The sequence below is a fragment of the Mastomys coucha genome, unplaced genomic scaffold (assembly GCF_008632895.1).
Source record: "Mastomys coucha isolate ucsf_1 unplaced genomic scaffold, UCSF_Mcou_1 pScaffold3, whole genome shotgun sequence".
In the NCBI taxonomy this organism is placed as follows: domain Eukaryota; kingdom Metazoa; phylum Chordata; class Mammalia; order Rodentia; family Muridae; genus Mastomys; species Mastomys coucha.
The window spans coordinates 59,632,635-59,653,002 of record NW_022196909.1 but is presented as its reverse complement, the minus strand read 5'-3'; the positions used below and the strand labels follow the sequence as shown (position 1 = coordinate 59,653,002).

At 39.7% G+C, this 20,368-nt stretch overlaps 1 protein-coding gene across 4 annotated transcripts in view; it reads right to left on the bottom strand.

Annotated features, from left to right (window-relative positions):
- The window catches only part of Supt3h (SPT3 homolog, SAGA and STAGA complex component), a 353,506-nt gene that overhangs the window by 81,013 nt on the left and 252,125 nt on the right, over positions 1 to 20,368 (bottom strand). For all 4 annotated transcript variants that reach the window (XM_031348370.1, XM_031348369.1, XM_031348372.1 and 1 more), the window contains one exon: positions 1,850 to 1,925. In XM_031348370.1, coding sequence (XP_031204230.1) covers positions 1,850 to 1,925 — 76 coding nt within the window. The remainder of the gene's footprint in view (positions 1 to 1,849; positions 1,926 to 20,368) is intronic.

The window sequence follows — 20,368 nt, the reverse complement described above, 5'->3', positions numbered from 1 at the left end:
TTTTAAGCCCTGTCTGTCTGTGTGGAGTATGGGGTATGTGTAGTCTGTCTGTGTGGGGTATGGGGTATGTGTAGTCTGTCTGTGTGGGGTATGGGGTATGTGTAGTCTGTCTGTGTGGAGTATGGGGTCTGTGTAGTCTGCCTGTGTGGAGTATGGGGTCTGTGTAGTCTGTCTGTGTGGAGTATGGGGTCTGTGTAGTCTGTCTGTGTGGAGTATGGGGTATGTGTACACATGCCCTAGTGTGCACGGTAGCACTGACCTCAGGAACTGCCATGAACAGATACTTAAGAAGGCAGGTCACAGTTCCCGCATCCTGGGAATTCATCAGGAGGAGGAGACTGCAAAGAGCCCCACTCTCACCTGCACAGGGATGCTTCCTGTTGTAGGAAACAGACTCTCCCACCGGGTTCCACAGTGAAGCTCCCATGGAGCAAATATTTTTAATAATATTTAAAATATTTTTAAATGACACAATCTTTTCTCCCCACAGAAAAGAAAATTATATACAATATGCTGCTTATTTTGTAATTTTATCAGAAGGAGAAACTATTACATTTCATCTACTATAATTTTTCTTTGTGATTAACACAACAGAAAAGAAATAACAAAACCCAGTTCTCAAACAAAAGATGCATGACAAGACCAAGACTATCAGTTTTAGTGTGCAATAGCACTTCCATTTTTTCTTGTGAATTCAGTTTAAAATATGATTTAAAAAATAGTTCAACTGCACTAAATGCTACTTTATGAACTGGAGGTTTATGCTTATAAAATACTTGAATGCTGTATTTAAACCCCAAAATTACCATACAAAACCCTCTCATTTGCTGAAATTGCCATGATCTGAAGTGTCATTTACTTAATGCTTCACAGATGTCCTATGCCAAGTTGTTAGTCAGATTGGAAAATATATTTTTTTTTTAGAAAAAAATCTTCCAAAACATGTTTTCTTATATTTTTCTGATGCTTGCATGGGGCAGTGTGATTTGAAATGTGTCATTTATCTGCACTTCATGATCTAAAAGGCTGTTCTCATTTTCTTTTTCCAAATCAAATACATGGTTATCATGACCACACAATTGCTTTTCTTCTAAAGATATCATTGTTTCTATAACTTCTCAGATCAGGGTCATGTGTGACTATGTCATAGTTTTGAATGGACTCTTCATTGCACTTTCTCTTTGACCTTCACCCCAAGAGCCCTAGTCATTGCAGGGCTGATGCAGTCTGGCCCACTGTTAGGGTCTCACATACTTTTCCCCAGCTGCTGTTCAGTGATGGGGAAGACCCTGGTTTCACTGTGAGGTCACTCCTGAGGCAAAAGCACTGACTCATGGCTCTGGCTAGCACTTTGTGCATGCTCAGTAGGAGGCTTAAGGACAAAGTGAAGCACATGACTGAGAAGTCACTGTGTGGTAACATGAATGTGCATACAAGTGAGTTTTGGGCTTATAATTAATATTGGAGGCTCTTAAATGTCCTGACTATTAATGTCACTATGGGTCGAGTGGAGTCAGCATTACTGTATTTCAGTAAGCATGACTAGGAAATGGGAGAGTGAAGTAAGAATAGTAAGAAAAAAGTGGCTGTTCTGACTACAGAGGCCATAAGAATAGTTCCATGGATGCTTCTGTGTGCATATGCTTCAACTCTCTGACCACCATTAACTGTATAGCAGGAGAGTACAGCATGATCTTCAGGCTCCCCTGCACAGACAGTTTCTGTAATGACCGTAAGGATGCACGCATTGAATACACTAGTTTCTAAGAAACAGAGAGCATGTCACAGTCTAGCACACCTGGAACACAACTACTCACACATCTGTTAGTGAAGTTAAATGCATACTCACAGAAACTTAACTGTCGGCTTTCACAGAATTCTGCATATTGAGCTGAATCCATAGTTCGAGTCTGTCTTTCTGCTCTCTGATGGACAAAAATAAATAAATAAATAAATAATAAAGTAAAATAAATAAAAATAAAAAATAAAAAAATCTCAAGTTTTTAAAGAAATAGATTCTTAATATACATTTCCAGAGTAGATATTTAGGCTTTCTGTACCACTTTCCAGACCTTGGTCTAAGAGAGCAGTTAAGTATGGTGACAGACATGAACTATGTTACATAACCATGACAAACAGTCAGAGCTGCTCTGGGGCTGCAGCCAGAGTCCGTGGTAAACAGTGTACCACCCTTCCGGAGGACCTGAATTTGGTTCCCAGTGCTCACATCTGGTGAGTCACAATCAACTCTAACTCCAGCTCCACGGGATCGGAGGCCCTCTTCTGGCCTCCGTTGGCTCCGTGTTCATGTGCACACACATGTAATTGAAAAGAAAATACAAAAATACAAAGTAAATGCTGGCAGTTGTGAAGTTTATTTCTTTTGGAAACAAAGATTACAATACTTTCTGCTCTGTTGTTATTAAAGTTAAAACTCAAGGACTAGCTTACTTAGCCAACACACATTTAATGCTTTGTATTTATCCCATCTTCTAAAAACAAAAGCAAACACTGTGGGGAGGAGAAGCAGACATGAAAACCATTATTAACTATCACTGTCTATCTGCTTTACAGCGTGGTGCAGTGACATGAAAACAGGACTCAGTGCCTGAGATCCATATATCCTCCCTCAGAACGTAGTGCCAGAGTTAACAGTCTTCTCAATTACAAAGAAAATCAGGGGAAAGGTAAACACAACACAGCTCCTTTAATCTGCGTTCACGATGATTCACAGCTTGGGCTAGCTGCACTCATGGCTTTCCTGATCCAGTCCAGCACATGTTTGCTCCTACACTGTCTCACAGAGGTAGCATAATTATACTTCACCCATGGTTTGGTGGTGGCAAAGGCTACGACCGCTTCCGCTTCCTTGGTAAGGGAAGCAGTTTGAGATGAGACAGCCTGGTCTTCTTGGAAGGGGATTCTGACCAGTACCAGCAAAGAGAGAGGGGTGGGGGAAGAAGAATCCCTGAGATTTTAGTTTTTCTGCAGTGGAAGGACTTTCTGTAAACGTTCTTTCTCACAGCTCTGGATGTCCTCAACATAGTGTTTCTAATGGCTGTGTCATTTTTCTTTCTTGTCTGATGTGAGCTGAATGGTCAGTTTACAGGTTTGTCACCTGATGTGCTTATCAGTGCAGAAGACAGATGAGGCAGGGTTGAGGAAAAAGGGAGCACCTACTGGTGGGGTTCCTTAGGAACACGGTTCTTCCTGACTCCTCCTCTTATCTTCTACCTCTTCTCCTTTCTTCCTCTCTCTCCAACAATATATCCTCACAAACACATGAACACAATCTAGACTTTTCTTGATAATGATCAATGCTTGCTTGGTAAAAGTGTCATTTCTGAGTATACATCAGCAAGTATTTTGCATGGGTAACATGCACATGTATACACACACACACACACACACACACACATACACACACACACATGCCTATGTGTGATTTAGTTTCTCATACCTACCTATTTATTCACATGTAGTACGTGTATGGGGTGTGTGCTGGCACATACACGTGCAGCCATCTGCCAACAACTTTGGGTGCTGGTCTCAGGCATCTTCAACCTTTCGCTTGGGGGAGTTATCTTCTGGAACTTCCTCACACAGTTCTGCCTGGCTGACTTAGGAGCTTGCAGGGGTTTGCCTGCTGTTACCTTCCATCCTCCTATCCTGCCCTTGCTGAGAATACTGGCACAGCCAACCAGGCCCAGCTTTTCCCTGGGTACTGAGGATTTGAATGCAGGTCCTCAGACTTGCATGGCAGTAACTTGCCAAATGAGCCATCACCCTAGCCACTGGCCTCTTGTTTTACTGTGATATGACTCAACCAATAACTGTTTGCTGATAGAAAATAAAAAGGAAACAAGTGTTTTTGTATTCTGAACAAAGATAGTAGGTTACTGATGTGTTTATTTAAAACTCCTCATACTGATAACACTGTACCATTCGTATGTATTTATGTAAGCATGTGCATGTGTGCCTCTGTGTATGATTATAGTGAGAATCTGTCACGTTTGAATTTCTAAGTCCTGGAAACATAGCTGGCACATAGCAAATAAGCAATGGGCAGTCTGAGTGAACAAATGCCACTCTTCTATTCCAGAGGGCAGGGATGTACCCAGCCCTCAGCAGTAGGACTCCTATACTCTCTGCTTTGCTACCCTGGAACCAGCCACCACATCCCTCACACAGGACTAGACAGAAAGCACTTAGACAAAGACATGACAGTCCTCAAGGAATGACTCACATTTTTCTTCTATCTAATACTTTTCTTCTTGCCCACAATCAAGATTTGGCTTTGGTATATATGCTAAGATAGTTGGTGTGTCTGCAATTAGGACTTCTAGTCTTTTAAAGTAAGGAGAACTTATCCTAAGAGATTAAGGTTGCCAGGGTGGCCAGCTTTAACTAAATGAAGTGTGTGGCAGTTAGGAGATTTTGTCCTTGCAAAGCCTATCATCCCAGGCCATTTTAAAGATACTCACAGACATGTGAAGGGCTTTATGTCATTATAGCTACCCTCTCCAGTGCCTCTTCCTTTTGTGTAGCTCATCTTTAGTTCTTTTCAGTTCCTTTAGCATCTAACCTCTGAGCTGTGCAGCATTAGGAAGCTGGCCCTAGGGCACTCACAGGAAGCCATTACCAGTACCTAGCACATAGGAACCACTCATGCAGGGTGGCTGACTCAGAAGAGTCATTGGCATGGTATGGTAGAGCTACTGGCAGCTTATCGTGTAGTTGTTTAAGCCTCTTCATTTTAAAGATAAGGAAATTGAGGTTAGAAGAGATGCGATTTGACAGGAGCACATGATATTTGTGTTATCAAAGCTCTCTGTAGATTATACTACATTTTTAATCCAGTGTCCTTGTAGGATGATCTATGACCAGGAATTTCAAGAATTATGACCAAATTGTATGAATTCTAGGACAGGGTAAGCAGATTTTAAAATGAAGTTCTACTTAAAAGAATAAAGAGACTATCCATATGTTAAATAGTCATGGCTCTTAATTTTTGAGGTGCCCAAATTCTACTTCCCTCTTTGCCTCCCTTCAGATGCCAGCACATTCTACAGTGTACACTGATGAACCTTTTCTAATCCCAGTAACAAAGAACTCTCTGGAAAAAACACAACCTCTGAGATAAATAAAACAAAACTGAATAAAAAAAAAACAAAACTCAACAAAAACCAAAAGAATAAACTCAACAGTTTAATAATCCGTCTTACAGATGAAAACACTGAGGCAGAGAAGCTAAAGTTAATGCTTAATAGAGACAGAGTTAGAAGTGAAGTTTAGCTCCAAAAGTGTCGACTCAGGCATACTTTTCCTAGAAAGAGAGACCTGTGTACATTGTGATAACCACAGCAGGAACTACGCTCCCTCCATGTTCTGGCTTCTTCTGAACAAAGCATCAAATATTGAGTTTATTTTTAAAAGTGCCTCTTTAAAGAGGACTTATCAAGTTTACATGACAATTCAGTATGGTCACAAAACTGAAATTTAAAAACAGCCAATTTTGCCCAAATGTGCTCACAAATGTCTATGATCCAAGTGCTTGTGAGGCTAAGGCAGAGAATCATAAATTTGAATACAGTAAGATCCTCTCTCAAAAACCTAAGCAAGTAAGCAACTACCTACTAGGAACTAAATGAAACCACACCCAACCCAAACCCAACCCAACCCAATTCAAACCAAGCCAACCCCACCTTCATGTTTTTTAGAATACAGAAGGGCAAATCCCAATGAATATGGATGAACAATGGTTATTGGCTCAACTCAGCATTCATGCACATGGGCATTCTCAATTACAAAAGGCTCTTCTGAGCTCAAGGCCACATGAATACAAGGTCATCTGCAGATGACTCAAGTTCTGTATCCTCAAGGCCAGTTCCACATATGACTTGATTTTCTTGGGTATTATTAACAACATTGACCCCCAACATTCAGAAAAATACACAACATAGTCACTTTTTCTTCAATTAAAGCTTACTGGTATTACTATATAACAAAATAAGAGCCTATTTGGAAAACGTTGCCTTTGAATATTACTAGAATCTTCTAAATATCTGACAATATTTTAACATCTAACTGATATAGGTTTTGTGTTTTTAATTTTTTAAAGGTAAAAGGGAATGGTTATTTTACTAGCCACCCATTTTATTGCCAAGGAGTTTTGCCCTATCCTGGTTACTGTATAATAACTGTGAAGGAAGATTCTCATGTCAGATGGGATCGTTTTCTGGATCCTACTTAAATGAAAACAAGAAAGCAAGAATGTCTGCAGCTAATTGGTTCTATGTAGAATTTGTTGTTGTTGTTGTTTTCAGTATCTGTTAATTTGGGTTTTCAGTAAAGTTTTGATGTCAGAGCAAAGTTGCCTGTGCCTTTGAAATGCACTTTGGGCAGCACCAGTCACTGCTTGGAGCAGCCACAGCATCTGGGTGACTTATGCAGCACACCGGTGGCTCTGCTCACATTCTCCACATGCTGTCACTGAAGCTATATGCTGGCATATCTCCTGCAAGCTTCTCAATACACATGACATCTACTGTTTTTGAGTAACTCAGAATCACAGAACATAAGTTTCAAACCCAAATAAAAATTTATCTGCTGTCACTTCTACCTCAAAAACAATCATTAAAAAAGCAAAGCAAAACAAAACAAAACCCTCCTATTTTGATTGCTCTTAGGACTTTCATAATTGAAAGTGAAGCCATTTCCTAATAGAAAGAATCAAGTTCATGATAATTCCATTACATTGGATCAGAACAAGAAAGTGAACTTGCAAACCCCAATGGAGTGGCTGGTGGGAGTACTCAGCAGGACGATATATGAACTATGGGACATTGCAGAAAGATAGTGAAGCACACCTAATACTGAAGAAATGTCCCTTATATCAATTTGTAAGGTAACATCTGACAGGTAGGCATGTATATCAGTAGCTATAGAGAAACTTCAGAAGCCTAGAGTGTATGGCTATGAACACGCACACGCACACGCACACGCACACGCACACGCACACGCACACGCACACACACACACATTGTGCCTGCTGTGCCAGCTTGTAATTGAAAAGGTTCCCTACCACATCAAGTGGGACTCCCTCTAAACACATGGCCAGAGTTCTTCCTCTATCCCTTTCATAGAGGAGGAACTTTTTGCAATAGATGGCCTGTTTCATCCCTATCCTGGGGATGACTATATTTCATAAAAACATAGCAAAAAGACCCTGGTATACAGAATGCCCTGGAGTAGACCTTCCTTTATCTACAGACTGAGTTCACAGCTCTGCTTCTTAAGTTAAAAGAAGTACAAATGGCTACCCAAAGTCCTTCCCCAGTATACATGTGATCTGGCTCTGGACCACCCCTATCTAGGTATATACATCTTAAATTACAACCAGAAAAAATGTTGGGATTTTTGTTTGTTTATATTGTTTTAAATTAGTGTCTCACATGTAGACAATGCTACCTTGGAATATCTATCTGTGCTCTAGAGCACAAGGATTATGTACCCATGCCCATAAATCAAAAGAAAGAAAGATAGACAGATAAAATAAATAAATAAAAACAACTTTAGAAGGAAATCTTTGCTTTTGAGGTAATTTTGCTTGATTTACACAAGTCATAAAATGTACACCTGTACGCGCGCGCACACACACACACAGATGTAACACTTAGAGAACCAATTTATAGTATTGAAAGGTACAGTCTTAAAACCAAAAGTTGACTCTATTTTGACCCATAGTTTTCATAGGATAATAAAAATACAGTGCATTTTCTATTGCATGGCCTGTTTTTTAAAAAGCAACAGTTTCTAGTGGTATTAATTTGTTCACCCAGAATGGCTTTTATAATATAACAATTTTATATGTCGCAGGCATTAGGAATGAATTAGAGCGTCATATGGAGTTTCCTAAAGGAGCAGCTGTGGACTCCAGGGCATTGGGAGATCCAGAAGGATCACAGTAATGGATGTGAGTGAGTGGGCCCAGAGCAGCACTAAGACACATAGAGGCCATTTGTCACTTAGTCACAATTGAGTCCTTTCAGCTGGATTTTCTTTTTCTTGTTTTGGTCTATACCTGTGGATTGAAAAATATTAATCCATCTGACTAAAAGAATTTTTATCTTTTTTATGTATTTTAACCTATGAAGAATGAACATAAATTGGTTATATAATAAACACAATCATAAATATTAGAAGGATATATTGAAAATGTCTACTTAAGGTTTTTCATTTGAGTTTATTAGGTAGGCTAATAGTGAGGAAAATCAGATACACAGTAAAGTATTTCTTTTCTGGGACAAAATGTCCTCTTTAATGAAAGGTTATTATTAAAACAAAGCACAACTTAAGTCCACTCATACTTTGTTGTAAATCCACATTTAGTGTTAGTATTAATTTTATTACTGCAACTGAAGTTGTAACATGATGTGGAATCACCAAGCTGACAAAATAAAATTCATGCAAATGTCTGCCCAGAGCTCTAGAGAAGTAATAGGAGAAAGGTCTCTTCTGAATGCCGATGCTGTGATATCTATCTGTGCTTTTTCTTTTTTTTCAGGAGGAGGTATTTGCATTAAAAAGTATGAATCCTGGCTAAGTTACAGGAGGTCTTTTCTGGTAACATTACTGAAAGGTCTCAGAGCTTTACAGACTATCCAGATAGGCTGTCATGGTTAGTTTTTGGAAGGCAAATATGAAAAGGATACCACTAGGTATTTCATTAGGTTTTTTGGTCCTTATAGGCTTGCTGCCTGGATGATATGCCTAGAGATTTCTGCATAGCATGTGGCTCAGGCCTTCCCTCTAACTGTGTAAAGTAAGTTTGCAGGCTGGCTGACCACGACCAAGCTCTCCAGCAGAACAACTCATACATTTGATTGAGTTGGGCTACTGCTGTAGTCTGCAAGGCCCACACCCTTTCAAACCCTTCTAAGAGGAAAGGGTGTGTCAGTTCAGTATGTTTCTCATCACTTGCCTCAAAGAGAAACCTTGAAGAACTGGGCTATCAGACCACTGTACAGCAAATCTAAGGCACACATGCTTTAAATAATCAGAGAGAAGCCTAGGCATGATGCCTCATGCCTGCAATTCTAGCATTCAGCAGGCTAAAGCAGAAAGATGATAGTAAATGAGAGGCTGGCCTGGGCTACAGAGTGAGTCTCAAGCCAACCTGGGCTACAAAATAAGATCTTGCCTGACAAAACAAAACACAAATAAACATAACACAAAATTAACAATAAAAAACCAAAATAAATCCCAAAATTCAGAATAAAATTGCTTCCAGCCCTTCCCTCCCCACACATGATCAACTATAAATAAAAGGGTGACAAAGTCTACTACATTGTATTCTGCTGAAGAAATGACATCACCAGAACAGGGCAACTGTCCAGGCAATAAATCAAGAGAACAGAGGCCTTCTACTGTGAGAGCACTTGAGAACAGAAGCAAACCAAACCAAGCTAGACTGTTTGTTCCCCCAGGAACACTTGTAGCCATTTTGAAGCTAACCTTTCTCTCCTTAGTCAGCTGAGCTGTCACCATGAGTCAGAGATGAACAAGCTCATCAGCAGGCACATGAGGCCCAGCAGGCTGTAAGCACGGGTTAACAAGAACAAAAGAGAGAAAATGACTTTCTGATACATCGAGACTTAGTCACAGGAACAAAGAGAAAATGACAATTTTCACCAAACATGACTGCCGTGAGAACAGAGTGGTAAGCAAAAGGATCAAAAGTACTTTTGAGTCAAATACAAGAAAGAAAATCTCCAAATATTAACAGGAAAAGCAGAAATGTTCATATGATCAGAAAAATCAGTACTTTTAATACTATTTAATACTTATTTTAAAAATATACTAATACATTTCAAAACTCTGGTATGTGTGTTCTTGTGTGCACCTACGTGTGCATGTATTGGTAAACTTTCAAGCATATAACCTTTGGTATTCTTCCTCAAGCAACATCTACCATTTTCTTTTTAGAGACAAGGTCTCTCACTAGACAAGAGCTCAACAAGTAGGGTAGGCTGGCTGGCAGAAAGCCCCAGAGATTCACCTGTCTCTGCCTTCTCTGCATCAGGATTATAAACTTCCTCTCTTTTTATGTGAGCTCTGGAGATCAAACTTAAGTCCTCTTGCTTCAAAGGCAAGGTCCTTTAACAATTAAGCTCTCTCCTCAGATCTCACTGTCAGTTTTCAGAATGCAGGAGTCTTGCCTGGATAAGTGGGGGGTATAAAGTCACTGGATGAGCAGGGCTGCTGGGGACTGATGCTGTACAGAAGCCCTGGCTCTGTTTAGATCCACTCTAGGTCCTTCCAGAAACCTAAGCACAATGTCTGCCGCGCTCTGAGGCTTCAAAGAATGCAGAGCAGCAAAATCCTCTGGAATCATAAATGCAAAACCCATAATTATGGTTATTTAACAAAATGGGTTCTGTTAAGATAGTTGATGATGAAATCCCCATTCTCTTAGATGTCAGTGCCCAAATTTTATTCAACTTTTACTTATAAGTAAATGTATTATAACTGTTATTTGATTAAATGTCAGTGGCCATTAGTCCCAATTCTTAGGTAAAAAGGCTTAACCAACTGCATGCCCAGAGGGTGTAGAATGGATTACAAAGAGAACTGAAGAAAGGAGGATTGTTTTAGTAGCTTGGCAACTGTGAGGCAGCATTTCACCTTAAATAAAGTAACCACAAAAGCTTTACAAAAAGCAAGAACAACTTTGACAGGAAGAGGAAGAGCTCAGAGGTGGGAAGAGGGGTGAAGTCAAAGGAGAAGTGTCACAGCAGGAAACAGCGGCTGAACTGATTTGCAGCCTCATGTTTGTCCCCTCAAAAACCATCCCAGTGAGGATAAGCAGCTTTTGTTATTTCTCCTCCACACTTGAAGAAAACAGGGGTCTTTATGCTTTCAACATGGAACTATTTTGAAATGATCTTAGATGTACAGAACAATTATAAGGCAGTACAGAGTTCCTACAGATTGTTGGCCCCGTATGATGACTTCAAATACACTGTATTGGTTATTCTTCTGTTGCTGTGATAAAATGTCATAACCAAGGCTGAGTCGGGAAGAAATGGGTTATTTGGCCCAGGGCTCCAGGGGTCTAGAGGCTGTAATGGTGGGCCTGGCATAGCATGTTGGCAGGAGAAGGAAGCTGGCTAGCTGCATCCCATCTGTACAAAGGAAGCAGACAGAAAGCACTGGAAATGGGCAAGGGTAACCTCAATAGCTGCCCCTAGTGACGTAACTCCTCCAGCAAGGCTCTGTCTCCTAAAGCTTCCAAAACTCCTCTAAATAGCTTCACCAATGGGAGAACAAGGGCTTATATGCATTCAAAGTACCACACATACCTTAGCTGATCATGTGAGTTATGGAGGATAAAATCTGTTTAGTTCTTACATGAGAGTTTCTTTTTATCAAGACACACTGCTAGAAAGAATTAAATCCTACTGTATAGTGAGTGATGGGGCTACTAGGCTACCAGATCCTAGAACATTCCTTCTTCACAGAAGATATTTTTTATCTGATCAACCAAAATCACCCAGAATCTACTGCAAATTAGTATTTCATGTTGCAACTGCAGAGGCTTAAAAGACTTGAAATAATCTTAGAAAATTACACCTGAAATGTTTTTTATTGGCTTCAAGAAGAAACTGGCTTTAGTTTCTGCAGAACAGGAGACCTTCCCAAATCCAAGCAACAGATAATTTTAATAAGACCTAGAAATGTTTTTGTATTTTAGTAAAATAGTTTAATAAAAATGGAGAAGTGCTGTAGAGTTATCACAGAGACGTGCACCCATCGTATGCCTGTATAAGCATACGATGGCAAGTGTGTACACTCACAGAGTCAGCTACTGAAGGCAGAGGTGACACTTTCTGAGTCATTTTCTGAAGGGATGGCAATCACTGTTAGGTATTCCAGTGAGCTGATGCCTCACACACTGTATTTCTGGTCCCAGCACTCTGCAGTGAGGATTATCTACCGTATCACATCAGGCACCCCAGGCATACAGTGAAGTGAGCATGCTAGGACACTGCCTGCTCTCCTTTGCACTGTGTTCTCTAGAGGAGGAAGGGAAAAATGCAGCCCAGATGGTACTTATTTTCCATAGCACAGATTTTAATTTCACAAGTAGCAGGGTGAATATTTTGATTAACAAAAAACTCAATAAAAATAAAGACCGAAAATCAAATCCTTTCCTCTATTTTCTTCCGGAACTTAAGAGGCAGGAAACCCTGTAATAAATACTGGATGATTTCTTTAGTCTTTTGATGTCAGTGTGTCTTCAGGAACAAAACTTCTCAAATTAGCATCTCTTAGGCAGAGATATATTAAGACATTAACACTTGTCCTGTGCTTATGATTGTCCTTTGAAAATCAGAGACCATGACAAAGTACTCGTTCAGTATAAAAATAGACTTAATTTGTCAATTATCTGAGAAAGCATTACCTAAAGGGGGAAATCCATGTCCTGGAGAAAGGCTGAAGTGGGGCTTGGCAGTGGACAGTGAGCATACAAGGAAAAGGCTCCAGTGGCTGCCCTGAGCCCTTTCTACAGCTTCCTCCACACATTAGGCATGAAGAGATTCCTGACAGCTAAGTGTCTGCTCCTCGATGTCAGCACAGAAAGGTGTGTTTCACAATTTGTGAACTCACAAGTTTGCTTCCTGCATAAATCAGAAAGAGTAGGAGACAGATCCAGATTCTCTGCTGACAGGCAATGCGGGGTTTACTCATTGGTGAGCATTTTGGAACCATTTACCTTCCCAAAGTATAATTTTTATTTTAAAATTAAACCAGGTCTACTTGAAAACATGGCATATTTTCTAGTAGTAGGTATAGTCTAACTTACCAAGATAGGGTTCTAGTTGAGAGCATTAGAAGAACAACCTACATTTAATCTAACCCCAACTAATAGTTGCTTAGGCAAGAGAGAATTCATCTTTCCTCACATAAATGAACATTGGTGATAGCCTTCAGACTTTTCACAACCACACACTGAGGTCATCAAAGCCTCAGGCTCCTCCAATGCTGGCTTTGACGTTTTAGGCTATGGCCTTGTCTTTGTGATTCATAGTAGCTTTCCAGACTTCATACTCAAATAAGTCAAAGGTAAGAAGGGGAGAGGCTGCACCTCCCCATCTTTAAAGAGACCACTGTGAAGTCCCAAGGTGTATTTGAACTAATTTTTCATAGGTCACGACCAAATATAGATGGGAGTAAGAAGAAAAATGTGGTAGCTCATCTGAATGTCAAAGTATCCAGCTACAAGTTAGAGTTTTGGTCCCAGGAAGAAGAACATGAATCCTGGGTAGTCGGCAGCTGTATCCGCCAAGGTGTGTGACTGAGGAACAAATCCATGAATTTTATGTGTCACAACTCAATGATTCCAGAACTATTTTTGCAGGTATAAAGATCTGTAGTGAGTCTCAAATGAAATATTGCTCATCAACTTTTTAAAAATTTAAGTCTATGTATTTTTAAACTTCATGAAGTTTTCTGAGAAGATAAAGGAAGGGCCACATCAGACAAACAAGCTGCTATCAGTATTGGCCTAACTTTAGGAGATTAAGAAGCACAAGGGAAGGAAGGCACAGACTTATTAATGTTTACTGTCTTCACAGTTTAGGTTGATTAGAACAACTCAAGGGAGGTGAGTAATATAAAAAGGAGTGAGCAGTCCACAGACACTTAAATATCCTATCTCTTTGTATCTATCTGACAGGAGGAACCACTACTCTTGACTTGTTCTATTCAAGCTCTTTACCAAACAGCCTTACAATGATTCATGGTTATGGGTTCTAAGAGTAAGATGTAAAAGATTAGGTAGCCCACTCAGGTCCACATTGGAAAGTAGCCTCAATCTATTTCCACCAATTCTTTGTATATATGCATGCATGCATGCATGTATGTATGTATGTATGTATGTATGTACATATGCCATGCATATGCAGTTCCCAGAGGCCAGAAGAGGGCACTGAATCACCTGGAGGTAGAGTTGCAGATGTGAGCCACAATTTGGAAGTTGGGACCTGAATCTGAATCTTTTGCAAGAGCAGTAAGAACTCTTACCAGCTGAAGCATCTCTCAACCTCTACATTTAGTTCTTAGAATCTTGGAAATACACATCTCAAAAGTATGATGTGAAGGAGCTCTCCTGTATGAGACTATATGTGCCACATCAGTTCTGTATTAGTTTTTCTGTCTCTTAACTGGGCGTCAGAAGGCAAGCTTCTTTTTGTACCTCTAATTTAAGGTATCAAGAGGTCTGTGACATTTGTAATGATAGAGAGCCTGTGACATTAAGAATCTACATTTTCAGGGCTGGAGAGATGCTCAGTGGTTAAGAGCACTGGTTATTCTTTCAGAAGGTCCTATTCCTTGCACATACACAACAGCTCACAGCTGTCTGTAACTCCAGTCCAAGGACATCCAATGTACTCTTTTGGCTTCCACAGGGTACACAGACAGGTAAACACCACAAATAATAAATAAAAATAAATCAACAATTAAAAAATAATCTGCATTTTCATAATAGAAGGAGAAAGGAGAGAATGCAGGAAGTATTGTAAGTGCGAATTCAACAGAGCCAGTTTCCGACATGGCTTCAAGTGGCTCTTTTTCCTGAAGGTCCAGGCTGGAGTGAATGTGGTCCAATGCCTGAGGTGTAAGACCTATCAATGAACAATGGGGGGGGGGGGTAAAAGCTACCACGTGAATCATACAGAGGCCAAACAATGCAGTGGCCTTTCCAAGTAAGGAAAAGTACATTGAAGCTTTTTAGCAAGTAATCTCATTTGAGAAAAGTTAACTTAGACTATTCAAGTGGCAGACATCAATGTTCTTTGCAAACAAATGTGAAAAGGCTTGAAATAGATATCTGTGTCACATAAGCATGATGAGCACAAGAAAAAGAGACCCTCAACAATCAAGTAATGGCAGACGCGTGTAAATCCTCACAGCCTCATTCCGAGCAGTGTGCCCTGAGTGACTTCAGTCAGGAGAGCATGGAGAGTGGGAGAAGAGACTTTTGTTTCTGATTATACAAACATGCTAGTGAGAAAAAGGGAAGATAAATAACAAAAGTAATAAACAGTCCCACTGGATTCCTCTGAAAAGTACACTAGATCCGGTATGTCTCTAACACTTTAGAAAACCATCTCTGTAGGAAACTAAAACATTTAAGCTGACAAACGAAGATGGATTTGAGGGTTCAGTTTCTTGGCTAACAGGAAAATTAAATTTAAGTCTGCAGAGAAACCAGTACAGTATTTAAATATTTGCTCGAGTAGCACAGTATTTAGTACATTTGAAGAAACATTTTCCTTAAAATGTGGTATAGTTCTTACATACGATAATTTTTTAAGAGAAAGAAGTTGATGGAAGAACATTTTACTTTATATTTCATGTTCATATTTCATATTCTGTGGACTTTAGTGGGAGTTTTTATTTATGCTCACATGCCATACTACTTTAAGTCTAAGATAGCCATATGTTACCCCTTGTGCCTTTTTCAAGTAAATTGCAGTTATAATATAAAAGCCAGTTTTAAAAACAAAATACTTAGTCTCAAGATCAATACTGTGTATATATGCTTGTGTGTTGGTCTGTTGTAGTATGCAACTCAGACACTGTCTCTCTTGCTGTCTCCCATTCTGAAGCTTATAATACAGTCACTGAGGTGGAAGAGATATAGTGTGACCTTACCTTTCACCCACACTGCCAGGTCAAACAGAGGCCATTTCCTGGGCCTTTAGACCAAATGCAGAGTTGACCTGCTTTTCTCAAGGTGATGACACTAAGGACTTGAACCGCTTGCGGTGTGTTATCTAGCCTCCAGATAAAATAACAAAAACACATTGCTCATTAGGTGAACAATATGAGGCCAATCAACACAGAGAGAAAAAGAATTTTGGGGTTTTTAAATTTCTTTTCAAGTGTTGCTAACATTATTTCCTTGGTGTCTCAGATTCCAGGCCCCAGCACCTCTATTTCCAACTTTAGGATGCACAGAAGCCACGGAGCCTTCCAACATGAGAAATTAGTCTGTGGAATTAAGAACTTTTCTAAACAATGTATCAAATAATGCATGTGTGTGATTTGCAGCCTCCAACATGAATCCATGCTTCTTCTTACGCAGTCTGTACACCATCCACAGAGGTAATGTCTCTCAACATTCTCTACATCATAATAAAAACAATGGCATATTTTACATATATAATGAATATTGTATTATCTAATGGTAGCACAACTGATACATACCTTTTCATTAGCACATGATAGCTGGTACCTGGACACTGTCAGAACACTGAATATAAATTAAATAATCATTTAAATATTAGGAGGAAATCTAATCTGTCAAAAAACCATATAAGCAATCAGCAGGAAGTACCAGATTTTATTTAATAAAATTATCTCTAATACCAGAAGTGTTCTGTTTCTAAATAAAATATGCTTAGTTATGGTAGACTTGGGGCTGGAGAGATGGCTCAGTGGTTAAGAGCACTGACTGCTCTTCCAAAGGCCCTGAGTTCAAATCCCAGCAACCACATGGTGGCTCACAACCATCTGTAATGAGATCTGACGCCCTCATCTGGTATGTCTGAAGACAGCTACACTGTACTCACATAAATAAAATAAATAAATCTTTAAAAAAAATAATGGTAGACTTTTACCTATTCCATACAGAGCTATTCAGTTTATATGACCTCAGACTATATGCAGGCACAGGAAAAGCCATAAGTAATTAAGACAATTTTGAGGCTAGAGAGATGGTTCAATTACTAAAGTGCCCAATAAACAAGCACGAAGACCCAAGTTCAGATCCCCACAGAAAATCAGTACTCTTCCTTAGGCATACATGGCTGTAATCCCATTGCTGGGGGAATTACAAGAAATTAAGAAATTAAGAGTGAGACCTGGCCAGGGATGGTGGTGCACACCTTTAATCCCAGCACTTGAAAGGCAGAGGCAGGTGGATTTCTGAGTTCGAGGCCAGCCTGGTCTACAGAGTGAGTTCCAGGACAGCCAAGACTACACAGAGAAACCCTGTCTCAAAAAACCAAAAAAAAAAAAAAAAAAAAAAAAAAAAAAAAAAAAAAAAAAAAAAAAAAAAAAAAAAGAGTGAGACCTGGTCAGATAGATGAAGTTTACTGAGCAGATAGTCCAGATAATGAGCTTCAGGTTCAGTGAGAGATCCTATCTCAAAAACACAAGGTGGAGAACAACTAAGGAAGGAGACAAAGGATGTCCTTCTGCCCTTCACATGCACATTCACACACATGCATGTACAAGTGGTTGGTTTTCCAGAGGATGCAGGTTCTATTCCCAGAAACTACCTGGTAGCTCACAACCATCCATGAACTCCAGCACCAGGGAAGCTGGTACCTCTTCTGGGCTTCTCATATAGCTTCATACATGTGTCACATATACACATACACAAAGGCATGAACATGAATAAATATATACTTTTAAAATGCTGACTTTTAATTTTTAAAAATGTGTGAGTTCTTGGGCCAGATTTACAGTTCCAGGCCTACAGTTCCTCCTGTGGAGCAGGCCTTATATTTAATCATAGTTACCCCACACCATACTCAGGCCAGTATTATACCCCTGAGAGAGAAAGAGAGAGAGAGAGAGAGAGAGAGAGAGAGAGAGAGAGAGAGAGAGAGAGAGAGAGAGAGAGAGAGAGAGAGATTTTGTCATTCTTTGACAAGGACTAGCATTAGGCAAAATTTCTGATAAAGGCTTATGTTCAATTATTGAAAGGAACACTGGTGACCTGGTAGAGTTTTTGTACAGTTTTCTTTCAATGTGAAAACAGCCTCTTAGCTATTCTGCATTCTGATTTCTGTTTTCTCCATACTCAAGAGCAGGTCAGTGAGCTCATTATAAATCATCCCTACCTTTTACTCTTTGGGATACAGAGTACTGTAAGAAGTAGGTAAGAAATAGAAGTTCTCTCTTCAAGGTATATGATGGAAAGTAAGAGCTCATAACATTTTAATAGAAAAAGATGAAACACCAAAACTATTATTATGTACATCCTAGTTACTGAAAATTTAAATATAAGTATTAAACACTTATATCAGCATGTATAATTACATATTAACAATGATCTTATTATGAGATTTTCATAATTGTATATAACATATTTTGATCCTATTGAGTCCTATTGCTTTGTTGCCCTTTCGCATGCCCACTGATACCCCTTTCTCTTCCAGGAGTCCCCTTTCTCCTTTCTGTTTCATAGCTACAGTAACTGTATGAGTATATAAATTGCAAGATTTCTGCAATATGGCAAAACACTGCTCTTTGTAACTAATCATAAGGGCTATATCAGTAATGGTAACAATGATGGAGGCAACATGGCTTTTAATCATAATTAATTCTCGTGGTCTGTTAGTGCAGTACATGAGGCAGATAAATGAATAAATACTCTTTATTGCCAACTATTCAGAGTAGGTTCCCGGGCAAAAATAACCACAGTCAGCATACTGCTCCATCTGAAAAACAGAATCTGCTAATTAAAGCTGGAATTGGTGCCTGGCATTGCCAAAAGACATATTTGGGCCAGTGCAAGTCAACATCTAAGTGGTGTTGGTAGGTAAATCGATGACACCTTTAACTAAGCAAACAGTACTCCAACTAAGACTCCAACAGAAAGTCAGGCAAACAATGACGGCCTTTCCCAGCTGCAGAGTAGGCAGAGATGGGGAGAAGAGCCCTGAGAACAAGCTCACAGAGGTATGTTCCTCGTAGCCACAGCCTTTTATAACCTTGTGTTATTCAGAAGGGGTAGGCTTTCTATACTTGGAAACTACATTTTTAAAAACTGAACAAACAGATAATAGTATCTGCATAGCCCACTGTTGTGGCTTAGTGTGACAAATCCTTACAGTCTGGTGTTTCTGAACACATAGTCTCCAAATGGGAATGCTGTTTAGGGAAGCTGTAGCACTGTTAGGAGGCAGGGTCCAGGTGAAGTAACTGGGCCACAGTGGGATAGGTTTCCAGGGTATAGCCGGGCTCTACTTCCAGGCAAACTCTTTATGTCTGGGCCCACCAGCATATTATTAAGCTATCTCATTCTCACAGTCATGGACAAAAGCTGGTCCAGCCATCATGTCTTCTGTGAGCTCAAGGAAATCTTTCTTGCTGGGTATTCTATTGCAGGGATGAGAAAAATAATTAAAACCTAGCTAAGAGCATAGCTATGCTATTAGTGAACGCTTCCAGTGTTTGGATGTGTGCATGCTCACAGGGAGCTCATTTAGCAAGTTAACCAGTCAAACACTACGGGCTATATTGGAACTCATTACATACTGGAATATTTGAACAGATACTGTCAGATGAATGCACATGTGCTGGATCACATGCTGTGCAACTGTATGTGAGCCCTGGCAGAGCATGTGAGAGAGGAGGGTGAAGAAGGTGGGGGATGGAGATGGAAAGGTTGCTTGAGCAGGATCTTATAGCTAGTAGCATGCTAAAAGGTTTTCCTGTAGAAAAGGGAGAATGGCAAAATGCAGTGGCTGATAGGCTATCACTTGCTTTTAAATCAATGCTATGAAAAGTGTCAGACATATCCATTAACACAACAGAATACCCTAGTCACTAACATGCTCCCAGTTGAACCCAAAGTGATTGATTGGGTTGCTCTGTGTGATTTACCAGGAAGTGATGGAAAGAACCAGCCTGAAGGTGCGTCCTCAGCACAGAGGCAAGGAAAGGGGTGGTCTGTACCGAATGAGCAATGAACTGCTAATCTCACTACACAAACCAAGGCACTAAGGAGATAGAAACCTTGCCACAAAATAGACTTACTTCATATTTAGAAATACTAACTCAGAGATTAAACCAGTGAAGATAAATAAAAGCCAGACTATATAACAACAATCTGCCCACCTACTGTGGGGAATGTAGGTCAAGGAGAAAGAATAGGGGAAATATAATCCACAAAATATTCAAGGCAAAAATATGCTGGTTATTACAGCAACCACAATCTGAGAACTATAAACACTAAATGTAAATTAGTGGTAAATCCTGTGGCGTTCTTAAATTCAATGATATTTTAAAACTCTTTTCTGCCAAGGTGTTTTATAAACAAGTTGGTGGACTGATCTCTAAGAGAAGCATTTCATTTAAAAAAAAACAAATTAAAATTACTTGAGACAGAAAATATTGGTTCTAAAAATTGTAATTGAGCAGTGTAATCGGTTATGTGCTTAGCAAACACTGATGCAGAAGTCAACCCACCAGCCAGCAAGGCCTGAACACTCACGTGTGCCCTGAATGATGAGATGCACGTAGTGGGGGGAGCTCTGGCATTCATCTGTACCCTGACACATGA